Genomic DNA, 27,458 nt, shown 5'->3' with positions numbered 1-27,458 from the left:
TTCCCCTTTTTAGCAATTTAAGCCAAACACTTACAAACATTACGAAATAAAACCAAACATTTAGCATTTTTAGCGATTTAAGCCTAATATTTACAAACGTTACGATATAAATCCAAATGTTTCACCTTTTTGGCAATTTAAGCGAAATGTTTACAAATGTTATGAAACAAATCCAAAATGGCGAGACGAAGGGACGGGGTCATTCGCCATGCTTGCTTACCAGAAAAGAAGGATTATCACGGATTGGGAAAACAATATTTCACTAACTAGCATTCGATCAAGTTCGATCCATTAGGTTCTTCGTTTTTTTCAGAAAAGAAACCCGGTAAAGGAAGAGAGATAGGAAGGATCCCCTCGGCCCCTGATTCTCCCCATTCACCTTTTTATCGAATTAAGACAAACGTTTACAAACGCTACAAAACAAATCCAAACGTTTACAAACCGTTACAAAACAAATCCAAACGTTTCACCTTTTTAGCAATTTAAGTCAAACGTTTACAAACGTTACGAAACAAATCCAAGCGTTTCACCTTTTTAGCAATTTAAACAAAATGTTGAAAAACGTAACAAAACAAATCCAAGAATTTCACATTTTTAGCGAAACGTTTACAAACGTTACAAAACAAATCCAAACGTTTCCCCATTTTAGCGATTTAAGCCAAATGTTTATAAACGTTACGAAACAAATCCAAACGTTTCCCCTTTTTAGCAATTTAAGCCGTTTATTTACAAACGTTACGAAACAAAACAAAACCTTTCCCCATTTTAGCAATTTAAGCCAAACGTTTAGAAACGTTACGAAACAAATCCAAACTTTTCACCTTTTTAGCAATTTAAGCCAAACGATTACAAGCGTGATGAAATAAATCCAAGCGTTTCACCTTTTTAGCACTTTAAGCCAAACGTTTACAAACATCACGAAACAAATCCAAACGTTTCACCTTTTTAGCGATTGAAGCCAAACGTTTACAAAGGTTACGAAACAAAACCAAACCTTTCCCTATTTTAGCAATTTAAGCCAAACATTTACAAATGTTACGAAACAAATCCAAACGTTTCACCGTTTTAGCGATTTAAGCTAAACGTTTACAAACGCTACGAAACAAATCCAAAAGTTTCACCTTTTTAGCGATTGAAGCCAAACGTTTACAAACGTTATGAAACAAACCCAAACGTTTAAAACGTTACGAAACGAATCCAAATGTTTCACCTTTTTAGCGATTTAAGCCAAATGTTTACAAACGTTACAAAACAAATCCAAATGTTTCCCCATTTTAGCGATTTAAGCCAAACGTTTACAAACATTACGAAACAAATCCAAACGTTTCGCCTTTTTAGCGATTTAAGCCAAACGTTTACAAACGTTACGAAACAAATCTAAATGTTTCACCTTTTAAGCGACTTAAGGAAAACAATTACAAAGGGTATGAAACAAAACCAAACGTTTCACCTTTTCAGCGACTTATGCCAAACGTTTACAAATGTTATGGAACAAAAACAAAACGTTTCACATTTTTAGCAATTTATGCCAAACGTTTACAAACGGTACGGAACAAAACCAAACGTGGCACCTTTTTAGCGATTTAAACCGAACGTTTGCAAACGTTACAAAACTAAACCAAATGTTTCACCTTTTTAGCGATTTAAGCCAAACGTTTACAAATGATACAAAACAAATCCAAACATTTCACCTATTTAGTGATTTAAGCCAAACATTTACAAACGTTATTAAACAAAACCAAACGTTTCACATTTTTAGTGATTTAAGCCAAACGTTACAAAACAAATCCAAATGTTTCACCTTTTTAGCGATTCAAGCCAAACATTTACAAACGTTACGGAACAAAAGCAAACGCTTCACCTTTATAGTGATTTAAGCCAAACGTTTACAAAGGTTACGAAACATATCCAAACATGTCCCCTTTTTAGCAATTTAAGCCAAACGTTTACAGACGTTACGAAACAAATCAAAAAGTTTCACCTTTTTAGTAATTTAATCCAAATGTTTAAAACGTTACAAAACAAATCCAAGCTTTTCACCTTTTTAGCAATTAAGCCAAACATTTACAAACGTTACGAAACAAATACAAGGCAAACGTTTACAGACGTTATGAAACAAATCCAAACGTTACACCTTTTTAGCAATTTAAGTTAAACGTTTATAAACGTTACGGAACAAAAACAAACGTTTCACATTTTTAACAATTTAAACTGAACGTTTACAAACGTTACGAAACAAAACCAAACGTTTCATCTTTTTAGCGATTTAAGCCAAACGTTTACAAATGTTACAAATCAAATATAAACGTTTAACCTTTTTAGCAATTTAAGCTAAACGTTTGGAAAAGTTACGAAACAAATCCAAACGTTTCACCTTTTTAGCAACTTAAGCCAAACCTTTACAGACGTTACGAAACAAATCCAAACGTTTCCCCTTTTTAGCGATTGAAGCCAAACGTTTACAAACATTACGAAAAAAATCCAAACGTTTCACCTTTATAGCAATTTCAGCCAAATGTTTACAAACGCTATGAAATAAATCCAAGCATTTCGCCTTTTTAGCAATTTAAGCCAAACGCTTACAAACGTTACGAAACAAAACCAAACATTTAGCATTTTTAGCGATTTAAGCCAAACGTTTACAAACGTTACGATATAGATCCAAATGTTTCACCTTTTTGGCAATTTATGCCAAATGTTTACAAATGTTACGAAACTAATCCAAAATGGCGAAACGAAGGGACGGGGTCATTTGCCTTGCTAGCTTACCGGACAAGAAGGATTGTCATGGGTTGGGAAAACAATATTTCACTAACTAGCATTCGGTCAAGTTCGATCCATTAGGTTCTTCGATTTGTTCAGAAAAGAAACCCGGTAAAGGAAGAGAGATAGGAAAGATCTCCTCGGCCCCTGATTCTCCCCATTCACCTTTTTATCGAATTAAGACAAACGTTTACAAACGCTACAAAACAAATCCAAATGTTTAAAACGTTACGAAACAAATCCAAATGTTTCACCTTTATAGTGATTTAAGCCAAACGTTTACAAACGTTACAAAACAGATCCAAACGTTTCTCCTTTTTAACGATTTAAGCAAAACATTTACAAACGTTACGAAACAAATCCAAGTGTTTCACCTTTTTAGCAATTTAAGCCAAATGCTTACAAACGTTTCGAAGCAAAACCAAACGTTTCATATTTTTAGCGATTTAAGCCTCACGATTACAAACGTTACGATATAAATCCAAACGTTTTGCCTTTTAAGCAATTTAAGCTAAAAGTTTACAAACGTTACGAAACATATCCAAACGTTTCACCTTTTTAGCGATTTATGCCAATCGTTTACAAACGTTACAAAACAAATTCAAATATTGAAAACGTTATGAAACAAATCCAAACGTTTCACCTTTTTAGCGAATTAAGCAAAACGTTTACAAACGTTACGAAACAGATCCAATAATTTCACTTTGTAAGCGATTTATGCCAAACGTGTACAAACGTTACAAAACAAATCCAAACGTTTCACCTTTTTAGCAATTTAAGTCAAACGTTTACAAACGTTACGAAACAAATCCAAGCGTTTCACCTTTTTAGCAATTTAAACAAAATGTTTAAAAACGTAACAAAACAAATCCAAGAATTTCACATTTTTAGCGAAACGTTTACCAACGTTACAAAACAAATCCAAACGTTTCCCCATTTTAGCGATTTAAGCCAAATGTTTATAAACGTTACGAAACAAATCCAAACGTTTCCCCTTTTTAGCAATTTAAGCCGTTTATTTACAAACGTTACGAAACAAAACAAAACCTTTCCCCATTTTAGCAATTTAAGCCAAACGTTTAGAAACGTTACGAAACAAATCCAAACGTTTCACCTTTTTAGCGATTTAAGCTAAAGGTTTACAAACGTCACAAAACAAATCCAAACATTTCCCCATTTTAGCGATATAAGCCAAACGTTTACAAACGTTACGAAACAAATCCAAACGTTTCCCCTTTTTAGCAATTTAAGCCAAACATTTACAAACGTTACGAAACAAAACCAAACCTTTCTCTATTTTAGCAATTTAAGCCAAACATTTACAAATGTTACGAAACAAATCCAAACGTTTCACCGTTTTAGCGATTTAAGCTAAACGTTTACAAACGCTACGAAACAAATCCAAAAGTTTCACCTTTTTAGCGATTGAAGCCAAACGTTTACAAACGTTATGAAACAAACCCAAACGTTTAAAACGTTACGAAACGAATCCAAATTTTTCACCTTTTTAGCGATTTAAGCCAAATGTTTACAAACGTTACAAAACAAATCCAAATGTTTCACCTTTATAGTGATTTAAGCCAAACGTTTACAAACGTTACAAAACAAATCCAAACGTTTCTCCTTTTTAACGATTTAAGCCAAACATTTACAAACGTTACGAAACAAATCCAAGTGTTTCACCTTTTTAGCAATTTAAGCCAAATGCTTACAAACGTTTCGAAGCAAAACCAAACGTTTCATATTTTTAGCGATTTAAGCCTCACGATTACAAACGTTACGATATAAATCCAAACGTTTTGCCTTTTAAGCAATTTAAGCTAAAAGTTTACAAACGTTACGAAACATATCCAAACGTTTCACCTTTTTAGCGATTTATGCCAATCGTTTACAAACGTTACAAAACAAATTCAAATATTGAAAACGTTATGAAACAAATCCAAACGTTTAACCTTTTTAGCGAATTAAGCAAAACGTTTACAAACGTTACGAAACAGATCCAATAATTTCACTTTGTAAGCGATTTATGCCAAACGTGTACAAACGTTACAAAACAAATCCAAACGTTTCACCTTTTTAGCAATTTAAGTCAAACGTTTACAAACGTTACGAAACAAATCCAAGCGTTTCACCTTTTTAGCAATTTAAACAAAATGTTTAAAAACGTAACAAAACAAATCCAAGAATTTCATATTTTTAGCGAAACGTTTACCAACGTTACAAAACAAATCCAAACGTTTCCCCATTTTAGCGATTTAAGCCAAATGTTTATAAACGTTACGAAACAAATCCAAACGTTTCCCCTTTTTAGCAATTTAAGCCGTTTATTTACAAACGTTACGAAACAAAACAAAACCTTCCCCATTTTAGCAATTTAAGCCAAACGTTTAGAAACGTTACGAAACAAATCCAAACGTTTCACCTTTTTAGCGATTTAAGCTAAAGGTTTACAAACGTCACAAAACAAATCCAAACATTTCCCCATTTTAGCGATATAAGCCAAACGTTTACAAACGTTACGAAACAAATCCAAACGTTTCCCCTTTTTAGGAATTTAAGCCAAACATTTACAAACGTTACGAAACAAAACCAAACCTTTCCCTATTTTAGCAATTTAAGCCAAACATTTACAAATGTTACGAAACAAATCCAAACGTTTCACCGTTTTAGCGATTTAAGCTAAACGTTTACAAACGCTACGAAACAAATCCAAAACTTTCACCTTTTTAGCGATTGAAGCCAAACGTTTACAAACGTTATGAAACAAACCCAAACGTTTAAAACGTTACGAAACGAATACAAATGTTTCACCTTTTTAGCGATTTAAGCCAAATGTTTACAAACGTTACAAAACAAATCCAAATGTTTCCCCATTTTAGCGATTTAAGCCAAACGTTTACAAACATTACGAAACAAATCCAAACGTTTCGCCTTTTTAGCGATTTAAGCCAAACGTTTACAAATGTTACGAAAGAAATCTAAATGTTTCACCTTTTAAGCGACTTAAGGAAAACAATTACAAAGGGTATGAAACAAAACCAAACGTTTCACCTTTTCAGCGACTTAAGCCAAACGTTTACAAATGTTTTGGAACAAAAACAAAACGTTTCACATTTTGAGCAATTTATGCCAAACGTTTACAAACGGTATGGAACAAAACCAAACGCGGCACCTTTTTAGGAATTTAAACCGAACGTTTGCAAAGGTTACGAAACTAAACCAAATGTTTCACCTTTTTAGCGATTTAAGCCAAACGTTTACAAATGATACAAAACAAATCCAAACATTTCACCTATTTAGTGATTTAAGCCAAACATTTATAAACGTTATTAAATAAAACCAAACGTTTCACATTTTTAGTGATTTAAGCCAAACGTTACAAAACAAATCCAAATGTTTCACCTTTTTAGCGATTCAAGCCAAACATTTACAAACATTACGGAACAAAAGCAAACGATTCACCTTTATAGTGATTTAAGCCAAACGTTTACAAAGGTTACGAAACATATCCAAACATGTCCCCTTTTTAGCAATTTAAGCCAAACGTTTACAAACGTTACGAAACAAATCAAAAAGTTTCACCTTTTTAGTAATTTAATCCAAATGTTTAAAACGTTACAAAACAAATCCAAGCTTTTCACCTTTTTAGCGATTAAGCCAAACATTTACAAACGTTACGAAACAAATACAAGGCAAACGTTTACAGACGTTATGAAACAAATCCAAACGTTACACCTTTTTAGCAATTTAAGTTAAACGTTTATAAACGTTACGGAACAAAAACAAACGTTTCACATTTTTAACAATTTAAACTGAACGTTTACAAACGTTACGAAACAAAACCAAACGTTTCATCTTTTTAGCGATTTAAGCCAAACGTTTACAAATGTTACAAATCAAATCTAAACGTTTAACCTTTTTAGCAATTTAAGCTAAACGTTTGAAAAAGTTACGAAACAAATCCAAAGGTTTCACCTTTTTAGCAACTTAAGCCAAACCTTTACAGACGTTACGAAACAAATCCAAACGTTTCCCCTTTTTAGCGATTGAAGCCAAACGTTTACAAACATTACGAAAAAAATCCAAACGTTTCACCTTTATAGCAATTTCAGCCAAATGTTTACAAACGCTATGAAATAAATCCAAGCATTTTACCTTTTTAGCAATTTAAGCCAAACGCTTACAAACGTTACGAAACAAAACCAAACATTTAGCATTTTTAGCGATTTAAGACAAACGTTTACAAACGTTACGATATAGATCCAAATGTTTCACCTTTTTGGCAATTTATGCCAAATGTTTACAAATGTTACGAAACAAATCCAAAATGGCGAAACGAAGGGACGGGGTCATTTGCCTTGCTAGCTTACCGGACAAGAAGGATTGTCATGGGTTGGGAAAACAATATTTCACTAACTATCATTCGATCAAGTTTGATCCATTAGGTTCTTCGATTTGTTCAGAAAAGAAACCCGGTAAAGGAAGAGAGATAGGAAAGATCTCCTCGGAGCCTGATTCTCCGGTAAAGGAAGAGAGATAGGAAAGATCTCCTCGGAGCCTGATTCTCCCCATTCACCTTTTTATCGAATTAAGACAAACGTTTACAAACGCTACAAAACAAATCCAAACGTTTAAAACGTTACGAAACAAATCCAAGTGTTTCACCTTTATAGCGATTTAAGCCAAACGTTTACAAACGTTACAAAACAAATCCAAACGTTTCTCCTTTTTAACGATTTAAGCCAAACGTTTACAAACGTTATGAAACAAATCCAAGTGTTTCACCTTTTTAGCAATTTAAGCCAAATTCTTACAAACGTTACGAAGCAAAACCAAACGTTTCACATTTTTAGCGATTTAAGCCAAACGATTGCTAACATTACGATATAAATCCAAACGTTTCGCCTTTTTAGCAATTTAAGCTAAAAGTTTACAAACGTTACGAAACATATCCAAACGTTTCACCTTTTTAGCGATTTATGCCAATCGTTTACAAACGTTACAAAACAAATTCAAATGTTAAAACGTTACGAAACAAATCCAAACGTTTCACCTTTTTAGCGAATTAAGCAAAATGTTTACAAACGTTACGAAACAGATCCAAACATTTCGCTTTGTAAGCGATTAAAGCCAAACGTTTACAAACGTTACAAAACAAATCCAAACGTTACACCTTTTTAGCGATTTAAGTCAAACGTTTACAAACGTTACGAAACATATCCAAGCGTTTCACCTTTTTAGCAATTTAAACCAAATGTTTACACACGTATCAAAACAAATCCAAGAATTTCACATTTTTAGCAATTTAAGGCAAACGTTTACAAACGTTACGAAACAAAACCAAACGTTTCACCTTTTTAGTGATATAAGCCAAACGTTTACTAATTTTTAGTGATTGAAGCCAAACATTTACAAACGTTACAAAAAAAAATCCAAACGTTTCGCCTTTTTAGCAATTTAAGCCAAACGTTTATAAACGCTACGAAACAAATCTAAACGTTTCCCCTTTTTAGCGATTTAAGGCAAACGTTTACAAACGTTATGAAACAAATCCAAATGTTTCCCCATTTTAGCGATTTATGCCAAACGTTTACTAACGTTACGAAACAAATCCAAACGTTTCACCCTTTTAGCGATTTAAGCCAAACGTTTACAAACGTTACGAAACAAATCCAAACATTTCACCTTTTTAACTATTGAAGCCAAATTTTACAAATGTTAAGAAACAAAACCAAACGTTTTAAATGTTACGAAACAAACCCAAACGTTTCATATTTTTAGCGATTTAATCGAAACGTTTACATACGTTTCGGAACAAAACTAAATGTTTCACATTTTTAACGATATAAGCCAAACATTTACAAACGCTACGAAACAAATCCAAGCGTTTCACCTTTTTAGCGATTTAAGCCAATCGTTTTCAAAAGTTACGAAACAAATCCAAGCGTTTTACCTTTTTAGCAATTTAAGCCAAACGTTTACAAACGTTGCAAAACAAATCCAAATGTTTTACGTTTTTAGCGATTTAAGCCAAACGTTTACAAACGTTGCGAAACAAAACCAAACGTTTAACCTTTTTAGTGATTTAAGCCAAATCTTTAAAACGTTACGAAATAAATCCAAATGTTTACAAGCACTACGGAACAAAAACAAACGTTTCATATTTTTAGCAATTTAAGCTAAAAGTTTACAAACGTTACGAAACATATCCAAACGTTTCACCTTTTTAGCGATTTATGCCAATCGTTTACAAACGTTACAAAACAAATTCAAATATTTAAAACGTTACGAAACAAATCCAAACGTTTCACCTTTTTAGCGAATTAAGCAAAACGTTTACAAACGTTACGAAACAGATCCAATAATTTCACTTTGTAAGCGATTTAAGCCAAACGTATACAAACGTTACAAAACAAATCCAAACGTTTCACCTTTTTATCAATTTAAGTCAAACGTTTACAAACGTTACGAAACAAATCCAAGAGTTTCACCTTTTTAGCAATTTAAACAAAATGTTTAAAAACGTAACAAAACAAATCCAAGAATTTCACATTTTTAGCGAAACGTTTACAAACGTTACAAAACAAATCCAAACGTTTCCCCATTATAGCGATTTAAGCCCAATGTTTACAAACGTTACGAAAGAAATCCAAACGTTTCCCCATTTAGCGATTTAAACCAAACGTCTCACCTTTTTAGCGATTTAAGCGAAACGTTTACAAACGTTACAAAACAAATCCAAATGTTTCCCCATTTGAGCGATTTAAGCCAAACGCTTACAAACGTTATGAAACAAATCTAAACGTTTCACCGTTTTTTGCGATTGAAGTCGAACGTTTATAAACCATACAAAACAAATCCAAACGTTTCACTTTTTTAGCGATTTAAGCCAAACGTTTACAAACGTTATCAAACAAATCCAAACATTTCACCTTTTTAGCAGTATAAGACAAACATTTACAAATGTTACAAAACAAATCCAAACGTTTCACCTTTTTAGCGATTTAGGTCAAATGTTGACAAACGTTACGAAAAAAATCCAAGTGTTTCTCCATTTAAGCGATATCAGCCAAACGTTTAAAACGTTACGAAACAAATCTAAACGTTTCACCTTTTTAGCAATTTAATCCAAACATTTACAAAAGTTACAAAACAAATCCAAACGTTTCCCCTTTTTAGCGATTGAAGCCAAACGTTTACAAATGTTACGAAACAAATCCAAAAGTTTCCCCTTTTTAGCAATTTATGCCAAAACGTTTACAAACGTTGCGAAATAAATCCAAATGTTTCACCTTTTTAGCGATTTTAAGCCAAACGTTTACAAACGTTACGAAACAAAACCAAACGTTTAAAACGTTACGAAACAAATCTAAACGTTTCCCATTTTTACCGATTTAAGCCAAATTTTTATAAACATTACGAAACAAAACCAATCGTTTACAAATGTTACGAAACAAATTCAAACGTTTCACCTTTTTAGCAATTTAAGCCAAACGTTTACAAACATTACGAAACAAATCCAAACGTTTCCCCTGTTTAGCAATTTAAGCAGAACATTTACAAATGGTACGAAAGAAAACCAAACGTTTCACCTTTTAAGCAATTTAAGCCAAACGTTTACAAACGTTACGAAACAAATCCAAACTTTTCCCCTTTTTAGCGATTTAAGCTGACCGTTTACAAACGCTACGAAATAAATCGAAATGTTTCACCTTTTTAGCAATTTAAGCCAAACGTTTACAAACGTTACGAAACAAATCCAAACGTTTCCCCTGTTTAGCGATTTAAGCTGAATGTTTACAAACGGTACGAAACAAAACAAAACATTTCACCTTTTAAGCAATTTAAGCCAAACGTTTACAAACGTTACGAAACAAATCCAAACTTTTCCCCTTTTTAGCGATTTAAGCTGACCGTTTACAAACGCTACGAAATAAATCGAAATGTTTCACCTTTTTAGCAATTTAAACCAAACGTTTACAAACGTTACAAAACAAATCCAAACGTTTCACATATTTATTAATTTAAGCCAAAAGTTTTTAAACGTTACGAAACAAAACCAAGCCTTTCACCTTTTTAGCAAATTAAGCCAAACGTTTACAAACGTAACGAAACAAATCCAAGCGTTTCACCTTTTTAGAAATTTAAGCCAAACGTTTACAAACGTTTGAAAGCAAATCCAAGTGTTTCACCTTTTTTGCAATTTAGACCATACTTTTGAAAATATTATGAAACACATCCAAACGTTTCACCTTTTTAGCTATTTAAGCCAAACGTTTAAAAACACTACGAAACAAATCCAACGTTTCCCCTTTTTATCAAATTAAGCCAAACGTTTACAAACGTTACGAAACAAATCCAAACATTTCCCCTTTTTAGCAATTTAAGCAGAACGTTTACAAACGTTACAAAACAAAACCAAACGTTTCACCTTTTTAGCAATTTAAGCCAAACGTTTACAAACGTTACGAAACAAATCCAAATGTTTCCCCTTTTTAGCGATTTAAGCATAAAATTTACAAACGTTACGAAACAAAACCATACGTTTCACCTTTTTAGCAATTTAAGCCAAACGTTTACAAACGTTATGCAACAAATCCAAACGTTTCCCCTTTTTAGCAATTTAAGCGAAACGTTTACAAATGTTACGAAACCAATCCAAATGTTTTTCCTTTTTAACGATTTAAGCCAAACGTTTACAAACGTTACGAAATAAATCCAAATGTTTCACCTTTTTAGCGATTTAAGTGAAACGCTTTCAAACTTTACGAAACAAATCCAAACGTTTCACCTTTTTAGCAATTTAAGGCAAACGTTTACAAACGTTACGAAACAAATCCAAGCGTTTCACCTTTTTAGCAATTTAAGCCGAACGTTTACAAACGTTACAAAACAAATCCAAACGTTTACAAACGTTACGAAACAAATCCAAGCGTTTCACCTTTTTAGCAATTTAAGGCAAACGTTTACAAACGTTACGTAAAAAATCCAAGCGTTTCACCTTTTTAGCAATTTAAGCCAAACGTTTACAAACGCTACGAAACAAATCCAAGCGTTTCACCTTTTTAGCAATTTAAGCCAAACGTTTACAAACGTTGCGAAACAAATCCAAATGTTTCGTCATTTTAGTGATTTATGCCGAACGTTTACAAATGTTACGAAACCAAACCAAATGTTTCACCTTTTTAGCATTTTTAGCCGAACGTTTACAAACGTTACGAAATAAATTCAAACGTTTCCCCATTTTAGCGATTTAAGCCTAACGTTTAAAACGTTACGAAACAAATCCAAATGTTTCACCTTTTTAGCGATTTGAGCCAAACGTTTACAAACGTTACGAAACAAATCCAAACGTTACGAAACTAATCCAAACGTTTTACATTTTTAGTAATTTAAGGCAAACGTTTACACACGTTACGAAACAAAACCAAGCGTTTCACCTTTTTAGCAATTTAAACCAAACGTTTACAAACGTTACGAAACAAATCCAAACATCTCACCTTTTTAGCGATTTAAGGCAAACGTTTACAAACCTTACGAAGTAATTCAAAACGTTTCACCTTTTTAGCGATTTAAGCTAAACGTTTACAAATGTGACGAAACAAATCCAAACGTTTCACCTTTTTAGCTATTGAAGCCAAATGTTACAAACGTTAGGAATCTAATCCAAACATTTCCCATTTTTAGCAATTTAAGCAAAACATTTACAAACGTTACAAAACAAAACCAAACGTTTCCCCTTTTTAGAAATTTAAGCCAAATGTTTACCAGCATTACGAAACAAATCCAAACAATTGACCTTTTTAGAGATTTAAGTCAAACGTCTACAAAAGTTACAAAGTAATTCAAAACGTTTCCCCTTTTTAGCGATTTAAGCCAAACGTTTACAAACGTTACGAAACAAATCCAAACGTTTCACCTTTTTAGCAATTTAAGCCGAACGTTTAAAAACGTGACGAAACAAAACCAAACGTTTAAAACGTTACAAAAAAAATCCAAACGTTTCACATTTTTAGGGATTTAAGCCAAATGTTTACAAACATTATGAAACAAAACCAAATGTTTCACCTTTTTATCAATTTATGCCAAACGCTTACAAACGTTGCGAAACAAATCCAAACGTTTAACATTTTAGCGATTTAAGCTAAACGTTTACAAACGGTACAAAACAAATTCAAACGTTTCACCTTTTTAGCGATTTAAGACAAACGTTTAGAAACGCTACGAAACAAATCCAAACGTTCCACCTTTTTAGCAATTTAAGCCAAACGTTTACAAACGTTACGAAACAAATCCAAGTGTTTCTCTTTTTTAGCAATTTAAGGCAAACGTTTACAAACGTTACGAAACAAATCAAAGCGTTTCACCTTTTTAGCAATTTAAGCAAAACGTTTACAAAGGTTACGAAACAAATCTAAGCGTTTGACCTTTTTAGCGAGTTAAGCCAAACGTTTACAAACGATAAGAAACAAATCCTAACGTTTCACCTTTTTAGCCATTTAAGCCAAACGTTTGCAAACGTTACGAAAAAAATCCAAACGTTTCACCTTTTTAGCGATTTAAGCCTTGTTTCCAAACGTTTCCCCTATTTAGCTATTTAAGCCAAACGTTTACAAACGTTACGAAGCAATTCAAAACATTTCACCTTTATTGCAATTTAAGCCAGATGTTTACAAACGTTACGAAACAAATCCAAACGTTCCACCTTTTTAGCGATTTAAGCAAAACGTTTACAAACATTATGAAACAAAACCAAAAGTTTAAAACGTTATGAAACAAATCCAAACGTTTCATATTTTTAGCAATTTAAGCCAAACGTTTACAAATATTACGAAACAAAACCAAGCGTTTCACCTTTTTAGCAATTTAAGCCAACATCTACAAACATTACGAAACAAATCCAAGCGTTTCACCTTTTTAGCAATTTAAGCCATACGTTTATAAACGTGAGAAAATAAATCCAAGTGTTTCACATTTTTAGCAATTTAAACCAAAAGTTTACAAACGTTACGAAACAAATTCAAACATTTCACCTTATTAGCGATTTAAGCCAAACGTTTACAAACGTATGAAACAAATCCAAACGTTTCACTTTTTTAGCGATTTAAGCCAAATGTTTACAAGGGTTATTAAACAAATCCAAATTTTTCTCCTTTTTAGCAATATAAGCCAAATATTTACAAACGTTACGAAACAAATCCAAGCGGGAGGTGAATGCCATAAGAGAAGATTGCCCTCCCGGTAAGGAAGAGAGGGAAAAGCCGCTGTCATCTATCTCGACTAGTTTCCAGAGGCGTTGGAAATCCAGACCGGCTCAAAGAATCATTGGCGCCTACAGCGCCCTTCGTTTCGCCAACAAAGAAGTCATCCTTGACGATTTCCCATTCCTTCCCTGCCGAGCCGCCTCTTTTCGCCATTCGAGGTACTACCTCTGCCTTCCCTTTCTATAACATACCAATGCGCCCTCCTTTCCAATCACTAAGAAAAATTCAATGCCAATCAAAGCTCTATCTAAGTAAAGCTTCGTCTATTATTTTTCTGGCCCCAGGGGAGTTTACTCGACCCATTCCCCAGTCTCCCATACTGCTCAAATAAGTGTGTGACTCCGTATGAGGAGCTCCTTCCCTTCTGCCCACTCTCCGTTCACACGGTTCTCAAAGCAGAGGAGGAAGGGTGGGAAGAAAGTACCACGAGCCCTCTATCCCACACATCTATCCAAAAGCAGTAGTTCACCGGTTCCACCGAATGCTCCTATCTCTCGACAAAGATCGTGTGAGTGTGCAGTTATGCTTCGGATGCTTCGCCATAGAATAGATCGACCCAGTTCTCGTTCTTTTCCGGTGCACTCGCTTTATATCTCTGACACACAAGGAAGGACGCGGTGGGAAGGAAGCAGGCCTAGCCTCTGTCCTGCTGATCATTCCGCTGGCATCTTGCATTCACGCCTCTGTTTGACTGCCGCTCGCGGATGTAGTTGTAGATACGTTAGTCTTAGTGGATCGTTGGCTCCACCTGTTATCTCCTTCTACGACATGTTGTTGTCGTCGCCATATTCCATATGTCACTTAGTCATCTCTGCCTCGCTGCGGGTCAGCACCTCCGAAAGAAACGGAGGACTTCATTCAATGACTCCGCGATCGCCCTCTGAATGATCAGAATAAGGTAAAGCTTGAAGATAAGTTTTGTACTCTACTAATTTCTCAGTCCCTCTAATCGGGTGGGCGTCGACCGTTCTTTCGGCCAGATCCCCCTAATAACCGTACGTGCGGGTCTCCCTGCATGCGGCTCACGCCATTCGAGGTGGTCCAACCCAGCATTCATTCAGAAATCCTGTAGTTAAACTGAGACTGCTCGACCTCGGAAGCTAATTCGCATGTAGGCAGTGCTATTTGTCATACCGTTTACTCTATCTATTCATTGAATTCACGTTTTTACATTTTTATTTTTTATTGGCCGGCTCCCTCTTTTTCCAAGAATTCATGTGCTTCCCTTTACTTCATAGGGCCTTCTAAAATAGGGGAAAAGACTTCCATTTCCGTCATATGACCTGGCCTCCCCTGGCTCTTCCACCGTCCGGGCTCCCTTTCTTCCCTATGCTCCCCCGGCGCAGGCCTATCATGCTTCGCGCCTGCGGCGTTTTTGCTGGACGGTATTTTCCAGTAGTACCATCCTCCCCGCTGGCTGCATGGGCAGGTTGTCCTTCGCTGCTGCATTCTGTTAGGCAATAGATTACAAGAACAAATGTAGTTGAATGAGACAACAGGCGGGTTACACGTTCCAATGTGCCGAGATGTGAGGTGCAGGTGGTGATGATCACCCCGGGGTATGCGCTAACGCCATTGACAAGCACTCCAGGACCCGCCAACGATCATGAAAACCCGGGTCGGTCATCCCCGACCAGAGGTGTGGATAACGAGGCCACCTTCACAACCTTCTCCCCTCTGTCCCTATGTTGTAGTAAGGTAGGGCGGTTTGCTTGAGTTGCTCAACCGCCCCTTAGCCTACTGCTCATGACGCGCTTCGGAACCTCCACCGTGCCGGGGGACCAAGTAGGGCATATCTAGCGGCATAGGAGCCGACTCGATGTCAGCGGCTTCGTGCCGCAGTGGAATAATCCAATATGTGGTTCCGCACGTTCAATCACTTCTCCTTTCATTTCCAATAGTGATCGTGAAACACCATGAGCAGTAGAATGTTGAGGTCCGAAATTCGAAGTGAAATTTTTGATTTTCCCCTTCCTAGTCGTCATGGGAAAGAAAGGCAGAAATAAGAAAATGATTATTCCCTAAGAGCTTTTACAGTACTACCAGTACCAGAAATGCATCTCCTTCGCCCGCGTGCGATAGCTTTACCTGGCGTGCCGTGCTGCCTTGTATGCAAGCAAAGCGCTATTGGCGGCAATAAAATAAATAGCTCACTGAGCGATGATTAATGCAGCCCCCCACCTCTGAAAGCTGAAGGAAGGCAGTGCCCTCGATTGTTTTGTTCCAGAGAGAAGAAAAGAATTATGGCGCCCCAGAACCGTGACTTCCAGCAGCATCATCCCCTTGCATGCGAGAGACTTCTATGCCAGCCGGGAATAACGGCTCTGTTATGAAAGAAAGCGGCAAACTAATCTTACAGTTTTTCCCTAATGAGGAATTTTAAGATTTGAATTAGGGTTCTCCTTTCTCTCCTCCCCCCCATCCGCTGAGGGTTTCAGTATGGATCTCGCAGATATTTCCCGATCGCGAGACATGATCTTCTCTACTCCAGTGTCGTAGATTTCTGCCATTTCCGGAATGTTAACGTTTTTTAAATCCTTCTCCTTCTCACAATGTTCCCAAACTTGCTAAAAAATCCTGTCTTTCACTAAGATTTCGAAAAAATACATATCGTCCATTCGAAAAACGTGTCTCAACTACAGCCAACTCCCCTCTTTCCCTATCGAAAAACCTACCCCACTCCATTTTTTCTAGAAATGCTAACCAAGTGACACACTGGGGCCATGGGTCATGATAGAGGTTGACCCCCATCCCCCTTCACTATGGCCAATGAACTCCTCGCTTTAGTCCGTTCTTTTCCTTCGTTTGGCTCGGGTGAATAGTAGCCGTGGTAGAAATGTCCCGGAGCCTGGCTCCTGACCCGAGGCGTCGATCGGGAAAGTCATAAAGGGACGTTAAACGTAATTCTAGAAGAGCGTTACGACAACAAAAAAAACTGAGCCTTGGAAGTTCAAGTGAAAGTTTATTAGACTAGTTCCACTAAGATGGTGGGGAAACTAACTTCCGAGAGAACTGCTTTCCCCTTGGTAATTACCTAACGAGAGAGAGTTGATGCCAAAGTCGCCCTTTACGCGAGGGAACGCTAGACAGACTTACCTCTCTGCTAACTACGTTTTATATAGACTGGAAGCTAGAGAGATACTATACCTTAGTATAGTGCCACTACCATACCAGAGAGGGTTGTTTCATGCTAGGCGTCCAAACCTACTACGCCTGAACCGCATCCCCGACACACTTGCTATATCCACTAATGCTTCATCCCACTTCATCCTACCAACTATACCTGATAGAAAGCCGTTCTAAAAAAATTTAAGACAACAAACAAGAAAGCAAGAAAAAGGTAGCGATCGGTTTGAGAGCGTCACGGCGGGAGGGGAGAGAAGTCTTTCAAGGACCGGGTTCGTAGACAGGGGTTCGTGGACGAGAAAGAATAAAATTAAAGGTATGCCCGACCCGAGCTACTAGACCAAGGCAAGAGGAGACGAACTCTTTCAAGAAAGGATGCTATGACATCAAACTTGAGAATGATTCAAAGATATCGGAATGAATCAAATTTCATCTATACCGTGTTTTTGGGCTGTCATAATGTGACGGTTTCGACTTCCATCTGTCAACTTCTGTCGTCTCTGTTTATCTGTCTAAGGAATGGGCTTATTCATTCCGAGTCAATTTTCTATAAATACTTCTTTATCTCCCCCAGCCTCGATTTAAAAAGCTCCTGCCCAGGCTCTCAGTGAAAAAATATGGTTTTGGGAGTTGTCAGGCGTTCGTTCCTTTCTTTCTTTTCCGAGTCAAGGGCTTGGGTGCTTTGCTTGCTTTTCCCACTTCTTTCAGTGCGAGGACTTTCATAATCAGCAGCAGGTGGGCTTGGGCTCAAGTCATCGATTGTTGTGGATTCTATTTCAGTAGAAGATTATATTCATGAGGAGCGAGGTATGTAGTCGCTTTAGTGAAGCTTATGGAGGCAGCGGTTCACGTTTGGTCTGGTCCTTCCATGAGGAAAAGGCTGGCAATGGCTTGATTCTTTTAGTGAAAACATGAGCTTAGGCTTCGCTCGATATGTGAGAAAGGTTCTCAAAAGGGCATTCTTTTTTAGTATGCCCCTCGTTTAATGAGAGTCTTTCTTTCCTAGCCAGTCTCCTCAAGGCTTGGTCCAAGCGGAAGAAGGGCTGTGCTAGTGAATCGAGAAGCGAGATGCTAGTTTATCGAAAAGTCTTTAACAGTCTTATTGAAGTGAACTTTCAGCAATAGCCAAGTTCATCGAAGAAGCACAAGAGGAGAGAGGAGGAATCTGTCGATCCAAAACGAGCGTATTGGTCCATTCCGTATTCCCATTCTCTTATAAAGAATGGGTCTCTTACCCTGGCCTCGTTATCTCTATCGATATCACAAGTCTCTCTGGTATAGGCAAGGGCTCATCTGTGAATGAATCCATTTACTATATTCCTCTCCTCCTCGCCCAGTTTGGTCAACTTCTTTGTATCGGTCTTTGTTGCGAAGCTGAGGTCGAAAGGAGCTTTGGGAAAGTCCCTAAATGGTCTTGACCAACCAACTGCCGAAATGCCCTTTCTTGGGTCAGCTCTTCGGGGGTCAAGTCTTTTGACATGCTTTTCTAAGGCCGCCTTCCTTATCTTAGTAAAGGCTTTTGTTTGTGGTATGCGATGGGTCTAGCCCCGTGATCCTCTCCAAACATTCTCAAATCGGCCTCATTGTTGTTGTTACGGGCGTACGGTACTACGGCCTTTACTTTTTTATTCCACTTTCTCAAAATGTAGAGCAGCGAATCGAGAGTCTCTCGCTATATCCCTATTCCTTTCTTCGATTCTATAGTCGATCTTCTTTAATCCAAAGCCGGTGCAAGCAATCTCATAGGTGGATTCACGGGGAATAACTTGAGATAGGAAAGCATCAAGAAATTTGACTAAATAATGCCGGTTCTCCTAAGCAATTAAAGGGCTATGGCTTTCGCAGGCAATAAAGGCACGAATCCCTAGCTTGTTCGATACCAATTCCGTTAAATATTAAGATTTGAATGAAAGTATAGCCGGCCGCTTTTCTTGAAACTTATTGATAGGCACTTACTGTTTTTTCTAACTATATAAACAAATATAACAACCGTACGATACAAAGCATCAACCTACAGAAAAACGTAGTCACGGCCTGTGCTATAATGCATCCCCAAACGCCCTCCGCCCCACCAAAAACTCAACAACCCGTGGTGTTTGCTCGTGACAGGCTTGCTGCGATTCTTTTCTTGTTGTTCATGATTACTCTTAATTTTTTATAAATAAATGGCGAACGGATTTCGACGAGGGAATGGTTCTTCAAAGCCTTCCCCCTCGTCTTCTACCGCTTCAGTGGCGTCCCGCTCCTACGGAGATCGCTCCGAAGAACTACGCGGCGGTTGTGGGTGGTCGTCCTAAACCGACCGACGAGTCTGCAATATATTTGATTATGAGGCAATTTTTTATTGAAACCCAGCGGAAAAATCTCGATATTGCTTGGTAGGACGTTTCCTCCGAGGCCGCCCTCTTCTACCTGTTGTTCGGGAGTTTGCTCGCAAGAACTAGCGTACCAAGGGAGATCTTTCGATCACTTTTTTAGATCCAAGGCATGTCTTCATCAAAAGCTCTCGAACAAATAAAATATGCACTAAAAAACAAAGAGAAGTTTTTGATTGAAAGATTGATGCTTAGGGAAAGTTTTCTTCCGGGGCCATGATTTCCGTCTCCGCAATTGCAATCCAATGCATGCTCCTATTTGGTTGGGAATCGCGACCCCATCTGCCTATTTATTGTCATCTTCTTTGAGTTTCGCCTGTTTTTTATCATCTCTACTTTCGGAATTGGCCTGACCGTTGATGGTCCTACGAAGCTTGTCTCACGCCTCAACGTAGCTAGGGTGTGTGTATAAGTTGGTCTTCGCAAGGAAAACCTCCCAAATCGTGTTTTGATTGGATCTACTTTATATGGATCACTAGTAATCAATTGTTTCTTTTTGAATACCTAAGTTCTGTATACATTGCAGATGACAAGGTCATGCCCGTCACGAATGCAAAGTGGCGAATAAGGAACTTGGTGTCAACCCGTCACCGAGAATGGCCTATGTTCCAAGAACCAATGCTAACAATACGGTCAGCACCTACCATTGAAAGAATGCTTGTTGCTGACATGAAAACCATTAAAGATGGTCATCGGGGCGAAGAGCTTGAACCAGATAACCATCCCCAAGCTCCTGTTCTTCAAAAATCGGAAGACAGCAGGAAGAGGAACTAGTTGGCAGAAATTTTGTTGATAATGAAGACCCTCTACGGATCGTGCACTGGATCCATCCGGCCCGGAATCCAATGAACCAATGGTTAACCCTCTTTTTTAGTGGTTGCCGTACAAAGACAGGTTCGCGCTTTCTCCTTAGAAGGAAGGTGCTCAAAAAGCCTCTTTATTCCAATAATCATGATGAAGAATCCAATAGCTCCTCTCAGGACCCACAATCATCTATCTTTGAGAAAGATTTGAAACCGGAGCTTCCGAACAAGGCAAACAAACGGCAGCACCTCGGTAAGATAAGAGCGCCACTACTAGGGCACAATCCAAACGTGAGGCTAAGCCCCACCCCACTAAATTTCAAAAATTTCAACAATTGCAATTGTTTGGAGCGTCAAAAATGACCCCACGCGTAGACGTCTCAATGATCTAGCTCGGATCGGGCTTTAGTCTTTGGTTGTCATCTTGAAACAAGGTCCAACTATGTATCAAAATGCAAGCGGAAATTTTGTATAGATGGATGAATGTCGAACATCTCAGATGAATCCCCTGCCAATATCTTGGTCTTTTGGAGAGAAGATATCCTTGACCTATCTATGATTGAAGCAAATGCCCAGTTCAATTCATTTATACCAATGCTAAGATAAAATCTAAAAATGCTCTTGTCCTTTCTACTGCAATTATCCCTGCTCTTCGCCCCCTGCCCTGAAACTAACGTACAGGGTCCATTCGCTTCGCGCGCGGGAAGGATATGAAGTTCTCCAAGAAAGTAAAGGACTTCGTCTTAGTCTATCTACTTGTTGGTCATTGAAGAGTTCGTCCTTTGAGTCAGTGGATTCTTGCTGCCTTCTTAAGGCTCGGCTCCAAGCTGTGTAAGAAAGTGAGTCAAGTTTCATGGCCTTCATTCTTGTCAAGGAAGTGAGCGATCGTATCCCTCGAAGGCAAAAGGGTGACCAATCAGCGCAGTCATTTCAGGACATCGAGCCATCGAAGTGTCCCCGGCCCTTTGAAAAGATGAGTCCGAGTGTGAGTATGTGCGGGCAATCTCTTTTTTCTTCTCATCACAAGAAAGTAAGCCCGAGAGCTTTTTGGCTGCTTTCCTTCCCCCTTTACTTACAAAGACTCCTCAGTGCTGGACTTGAAAAGAGAAAGTCACTATTAACAATGGATTGATCAGCCAATCGAGGAAGAAAAAGCGCAACTGTTAAGGAGAGTCTGGTAGGAGTAACTCGAGTGAAACGTTTGGGAAGGGTTTGGTCCTTCCTTAGCCCGATCAGAGAGAGTAGTCATTTTGGTACAGAGAGCTCAGCTAGAAAACATAGTCCTCAGATTTTGTGCTAGAGTTCTAGGTAGGGCTAACGCGCACCTAAGCTCTTTCTGGATGAGTTGGATAGAAGCAATCTTTCTAAGACCAAAGGAATTTCATAACCTTCTTCATTGTTTTTAGTTTTTCAGGATCTTCAGTGTAGACCGAAATGTGCTCCCTTTTTCCTTTTTTGGCGAAGTAAAGTCCTTCGAAATGAGCTCAAGAAGTCTCAGATAACATAACTATAGGGGAGAACCTCAAACTTCTAGCTTTCCTAAATAAGTTTTCTAATCTTAGCCAATAGGAATCAGAGAATCCTGGAAAGGGTGGGGATGAAGACCCCAGAATGACTGTTACTTAAAGGGGATTGGCTTTTCTGAGTTGGTGGAAGATGAATCAGGCCTTAATTAAGGAATAGCATAATCATAATCATTAGATTCAGCATTACTGAAAGACAAATATTGTACGCATTTCAAGGGCGAGCAAGCGCTTTCTCTTATGAAGAAGAAAATTGAGCAAAAGCAGCAAAACCTGATAAGACTAAGACAAGCTAACCCAAAGATCTACTAGTGGGACTACCGAGTTCAGTGCCTAAGGGGACAGAGCAGCAAAGCAGACTTACCAAAGTGGGGATAAGTCTTTAAAAATCTCTTTACAAGACTCTGATAAGATGGTTGGCTTGGAGAAGAAGCCAAATTTGGCAAGGAGAGAACCCAGGTGCCGCCTATTATAGTGTAGCACCTGGGGCTGCGCGACTTAGATAAACTCTCTACCCGTGCGCGTGTCTATTTAGCTTTATGATGTATCAGAGCAGAGTTTTTTGTAAATCCCTTTCGATTTACGCTAATTCATTTTCTACCTTTCTTTTTGCACCATGTCCAAGGTTGATGATAGCAGTGTAGCGCTGTCTGCGATGGCTGTGGCTAAGGAAATACTAGGATCGAGTGACCCAACTTGATGGAAAGGTCGACCATTTCGGCGGACAAGTGTAGACTATGGCAAAAAGGCAGTAGAATTAGGAATCATTGGTCACCAGACGCTCGCTAATGAGTACTGCGTCTTCCCAGTGAAGGAGAGTCGTCTTCATGGGGCCTCAACGATCCCGGTGGCGATGTCCAAAGCGTGACCGGACCAGGTAAAATTGAGGAGCTTGCTGTAGAGATAAGTCTTCGGTTTGTGAACCGAATGGTTCATCTGGCGACTCCAGACGCATTTGAGTCCTGGAACCACTGCCATTCAACGGGATTCGAAATGCCAAGGCTCGAAGACCTCTGGGACATGGAAGAGTACTTTAATTAAAGCTGTTCGTGCCCCTTTTGACGACCAAGTCACAATGGCAACAATGTCTCTCTTTGGGATGCGAAGCTGTGGTGGCGGACGCGATATGAGGACGTGCTGGAGGGCCGTTGCGAGATCAACGCCTCGGAGGAACTAAATAGAGAGCTCAAGGAAAGGCTTGGTTTAGAAGGGGAACGTTGCATGACTCGCACAAGAGTCCCTGATGCAGGCCGGAACTGTTCGAGAAAATTAAAGCGAACCAATGGGGACTAACCCTAGCTATAGACAAAGAAAGACTTTGATAGATAGAATAAGGCACTCAGACATCAAAAAGAGTGCTACTTCACTATGAATGATAACATATAAATTGAAACTAATGTGACGATTGTCAACTACCAAAAACGACGCAAAAACTCACTCAGTCCCGCGGGACTTCTATCACAAGGCCGAAGATGGATGCGAAGAATATTTGCAACCACTCTAGAACCATCACACGGATTCCCATCCAATTGCCCATGATATGGTAATAACGGAATAGAAAGGCAAAAAAACGATTCTATGCGTAGACGAGAAAGTTCTATCGATAAAAGCATTCTAGCCTATCTTTTTTTTGAGAGGAAGGATTTCGTCGTCTAAGAACCGTCAGTCATGCACTATTCCTCCTAACTCAAAAGAGCAATTGAGAATTACGATAACCTAAAAAAATGCAGAAGTGAGCGTACCCCAAACCTCTCTTCTCTCCCCCTTTTTAGCCAACATCATCAACCCCATTTTTCACATTGAATGGGTCCAAAAATCTGATGAATAGAAGGAAAGGAGATCAGAAAGATACGCGGACGACTTGACTATAAGTATATGTCGAATGTTTTCATGAGCAGTAAGCAGCAGATCTCCCCTTCTTTTTAGAAAACTGGCGGCCGCGTGTGAATTGAATTCTTTCAAGGCAAGGGGCGGACTGATTCGACATTGTTGTTTACTCTGATCTGGTCGAGGTGGTTTTTTGTTTACCAGCGCGTAGGTGGTCTAAGTTCCTAGGACCGAGTCTTTCTGGCCCCTGTGAACAACTTTTCTTAATGTATTAAAGAGGGCCTCTCTAACCGTGGTGAGTGTCCACTAACGGCCATTCCTGGCTCGGCTCCGATAACGGAATTCCGGGAGGAGTCGGTAGTTGGGCACTGGATCCCTTCGGACATGGAAAACGTGTGACGCTGGGTCGGGGTTTGGTGAACCAAATGGTCGCTCCTCTAGTTGAAGTATCAGGACCATTTTTCGTTGCCTAGGTTACACCTTCGGAATACCCCATAAGGGAATTTTGATCTACTTCCCTCAATCTTCACTCTATGCCACGCCGACTCCCTTTCGTCACAAGGCGTGGAATTAGACCAAGGGGGATCTCCATAGGAACTAGTCCCTCAGATTTTGCACGTAGGAGATCGAGACACATCCCCAGGGATGAAAATAGCTGGTTCGATAGAGCCAGGGCTATGGGGAAAGATGTAGATCGATCGCCCTAGATAGAGAACTACATAGAGGGTCTCTACAAGTCTATATATTCTTTGATTCCCCCCCCCCCCCCCGTAAGTTCAATATCACAACCAATGAGGTCTGCAATTTTCACATTTAAGTAATACAGCCACTGCTCAGGGCGCTTAGGTGGACAATTCCTAAACCCAGGGAAAACTATGGGAACGAGACTCAGTCCCCCCTTACTCTAGCCTTCCTTTTTGAATATGAGAGCAGAAGAACTTCGTAACGGCGGGGAAGGGCCCCCAATAGAGAAAACGATTGTTTTTCTTCTCTTAAGATATATCTAGTTAAAACTTGATCGAGAGATCAATTGACTCCGAAACATAAAGTAACAAGATCAGAATGGACTATGAACCAACAAAAAGAAGAATGCCTTTGAGCTCTTGTTCGAGTTCTCTTCCTTGATGACCGGAAGGGGAGACGGAAGTATCAAATGCCTCTTGCCCCTCCATATAACACTTTTTTACCCACCCACAGGCGAGCCATACAACGTAAAAAAAAGGGAAGCAATGCAACTAAAATAACCAAAATCAGAATGAGGAAGAAAAATATATCGTAATGTAAGTCCATTTTTTTCCTTGCAAAAAAGAATCCACTTGAAAATTTGTGTAAAAGTGGGTAATTCTACTTTCTAATAGAGTTGTTAGTTTCGCAGCCCGATTAGTGCTCTGCCTTCCCCGTTTTTTTTATAAAAGGTTAGGTTTCACTTCTAATTTCATTTTTCTAAGCAATTATGTGTTGTGTGTGGTTGAGCCGGCGACTGGTCTGATGTTCTCGAATAGAATATAATAAGTTCAATCATGTTCAACAATACGCCCTACCTCCATTCAGAACGGTTACTGGACAAGAGCGAGCTGACTTGCCGCGAAACATATACGCACCTGCCTCTGATACCCAATCAGAGGAGAAGGGCAAGCCTTTCGAGCTAGATTTTTAAGGGGCAATTGGTTCATAGGATGTAAGCTTCTAAGGATTGAAGACTCTGTTAGCGATGTCGGGCATCACTTATGCAATTGACACGAGCGGCTTACTCACTCTTTATGGACTCGAGCGAAGTGACCCATGGGAGGATGGGGCCGAGGGTGAAGTCCTTTTTTAGGACTGAAAGTTCTTTAAGGGAGTTCTTTTTTTTTTGTATGCACTAGATAGATAGCAAAAAAAGATCTCCTTCTCCGATGTTCTATGTTGCTGTTCCTACTTGATTTATGACTTATTTAATTAAGAGACCTCTTTCCTTCAGTAACCTTAGGACAAATAGGAGAATAGCTTTACCCCGTCCCGACATCCCTGACTTTAAAGGGATAATGAATATTTGATAGCGCAGAAGGGGAATAAAGACATAATGAAAATAGGTGGAATTTTAGAAGCTCCTTTAGGCCCGGCTAGCCTGTAGAGTCTTTGGGGTTTACCACTTTCCCTGACGAAAGGTCGGGGTCGTTACGAATAGGAAAAATATACACCAAACCTTTGAAGGATGAGGTTCGAGTTCGCATTTCCTATTATTTATAGGCTTCCAGTCTTCTCAGAAGTCCGCTCTTCTATCTTCGTAGAATTCACCTGGGTCTCTTACTCCCCCTCGCGTCTAGGGCATGGTGTCTTTTATTGATAGATAATTCAATGGGTCAATCGTATTGTTATTCTCAATCAATTCTTCCAGGCTTCTCTACGGGATTGAAAGAAGGGTCTTTCACCCAAATTAGTTATAGCTCCACTGAATAGTGTCATTCTCGAAGTATGGCACAACACTCTGTCAAAAACACAAGGCGGGAGTGGCGTCGAAGCATGAATTGACTTAGCAACGTGAACCTTGGGTGAGGTGCACTAGCGAGCGACTTCCTTCCCCAATAATGCCGCTATCATGTGCGAAGCGAAGCTTGATAGGAGCCCGAGCTAAGAGAATAGAGCAAACTCGACGTCACAAAACCAGGGACAGCTCGCTCAAGGGTGCAACTCGAGATAGATGCAAGATTCTTTCTGCTGCCCTTCACTTAGAAAAAGAAAAGTCCATTTTTCAGCACGCAATAATTCCTAGATATTGTCGGTCCAATAGCCTTCTTGTGTGACCTTCAAAGCCTGATTAATGCGCCTTAAAGTTAAAGCAAGCCCTTCGTCGAGCATTTTATTTTAGAGTTTCTTTCTCAGGATGTGCCTTTATCTTCACCAGTGGATTGGCATACTTATTGTGAACTTTTGTATGCGATTCCTGCTGTTCGTTACCAGTGAGTGTAGCATTGATAAGTTATATATTCTTGAGAAATAGTTGAGCATCTTGTATAAGAATATAGGAATAAATAATGTTGAGCATCTTTTCGCTACGCTATGCTAGCTTCTTTGATTTAGAGCTAGTTTCAAACAATAGGGTAGGGGCTCTTCCCGCGCTATTGCGTACGTACTTAGCTTAGCTAGTTTAGGGCTTCTATCGCGCTTTAGCTAATTTTAGGCGAAAAACACGGGTTTTAAAAAGAGCCGTTCAATCCATGCTTTTTTATGATAGCTATTTAATCTTCTTAGTTAATCCATGGTCGCCCCCAGTCACAAAGTTGCTAATGCCTTTCGGTACGCCGTGCGCATGAAAGGATCTCAGCTAGTGTAGGGTTCTCGTCCTACATACCCCATTTCGATGCCATTGCAGTGGGCTCACTGGGCCCTCTAGTTTTTCGATCGCTCTTCTTGTGCACGAAGTACAGCAAGCTATCGCCACTTTGCTTCGAAGCGCGGATCGCTCATTAAGCAAGTTGAGAGATCGGTTCTGACGTCAAACAGGTTGGCTCCCTAGGCGCGTCGGTGCACACGAAGGTGAGCCCACGGCATGTTGATCTGATCCCTCTCTTGACTCGCAAGAGGGGCTTTACTCACCATAGAATAGATCGAGGGATTCTTCTCCATTGCCTGCTTGTCCGGCTAGATTCCATCTGATCTTGTTTGACTGCTTAAATACAAAATTAGTTAACCCTTCAAAATAGCCCAGAAAATGACAGCCATCAAAAGGCCTAAGCTCATATAGCCTCGGCCTGTCCAAATTATGTTCAGCGGTCTCTACCCAAGTAGTTGTGGCCC

The 27,458-nt window shown here is 38.8% G+C and overlaps 1 protein-coding gene across 1 annotated transcript; it reads left to right on the top strand.

Annotated features, from left to right (window-relative positions):
* Positions 1 to 7,090: 7,090 nt before the first annotated feature.
* LOC126656981 (uncharacterized) lies at positions 7,091 to 14,924 on the top strand. Its single transcript, XM_056103776.1, is given in 4 exon segments — positions 7,091 to 7,285; positions 13,965 to 14,029; positions 14,415 to 14,571; positions 14,574 to 14,924. Coding segments are annotated over 4 exon segments (768 nt in total).
* Positions 14,925 to 27,458: the final 12,534 nt, after the last annotated feature.

Source organism: Mercurialis annua, linkage group LG7, assembly GCF_937616625.2.
Source record: "Mercurialis annua linkage group LG7, ddMerAnnu1.2, whole genome shotgun sequence".
Taxonomy (NCBI): Eukaryota; Viridiplantae; Streptophyta; class Magnoliopsida; order Malpighiales; family Euphorbiaceae; genus Mercurialis; species Mercurialis annua.
The sequence above is the reverse complement of the archived record's forward strand: the minus strand, read 5'-3'. Positions and strand labels throughout refer to the sequence as shown.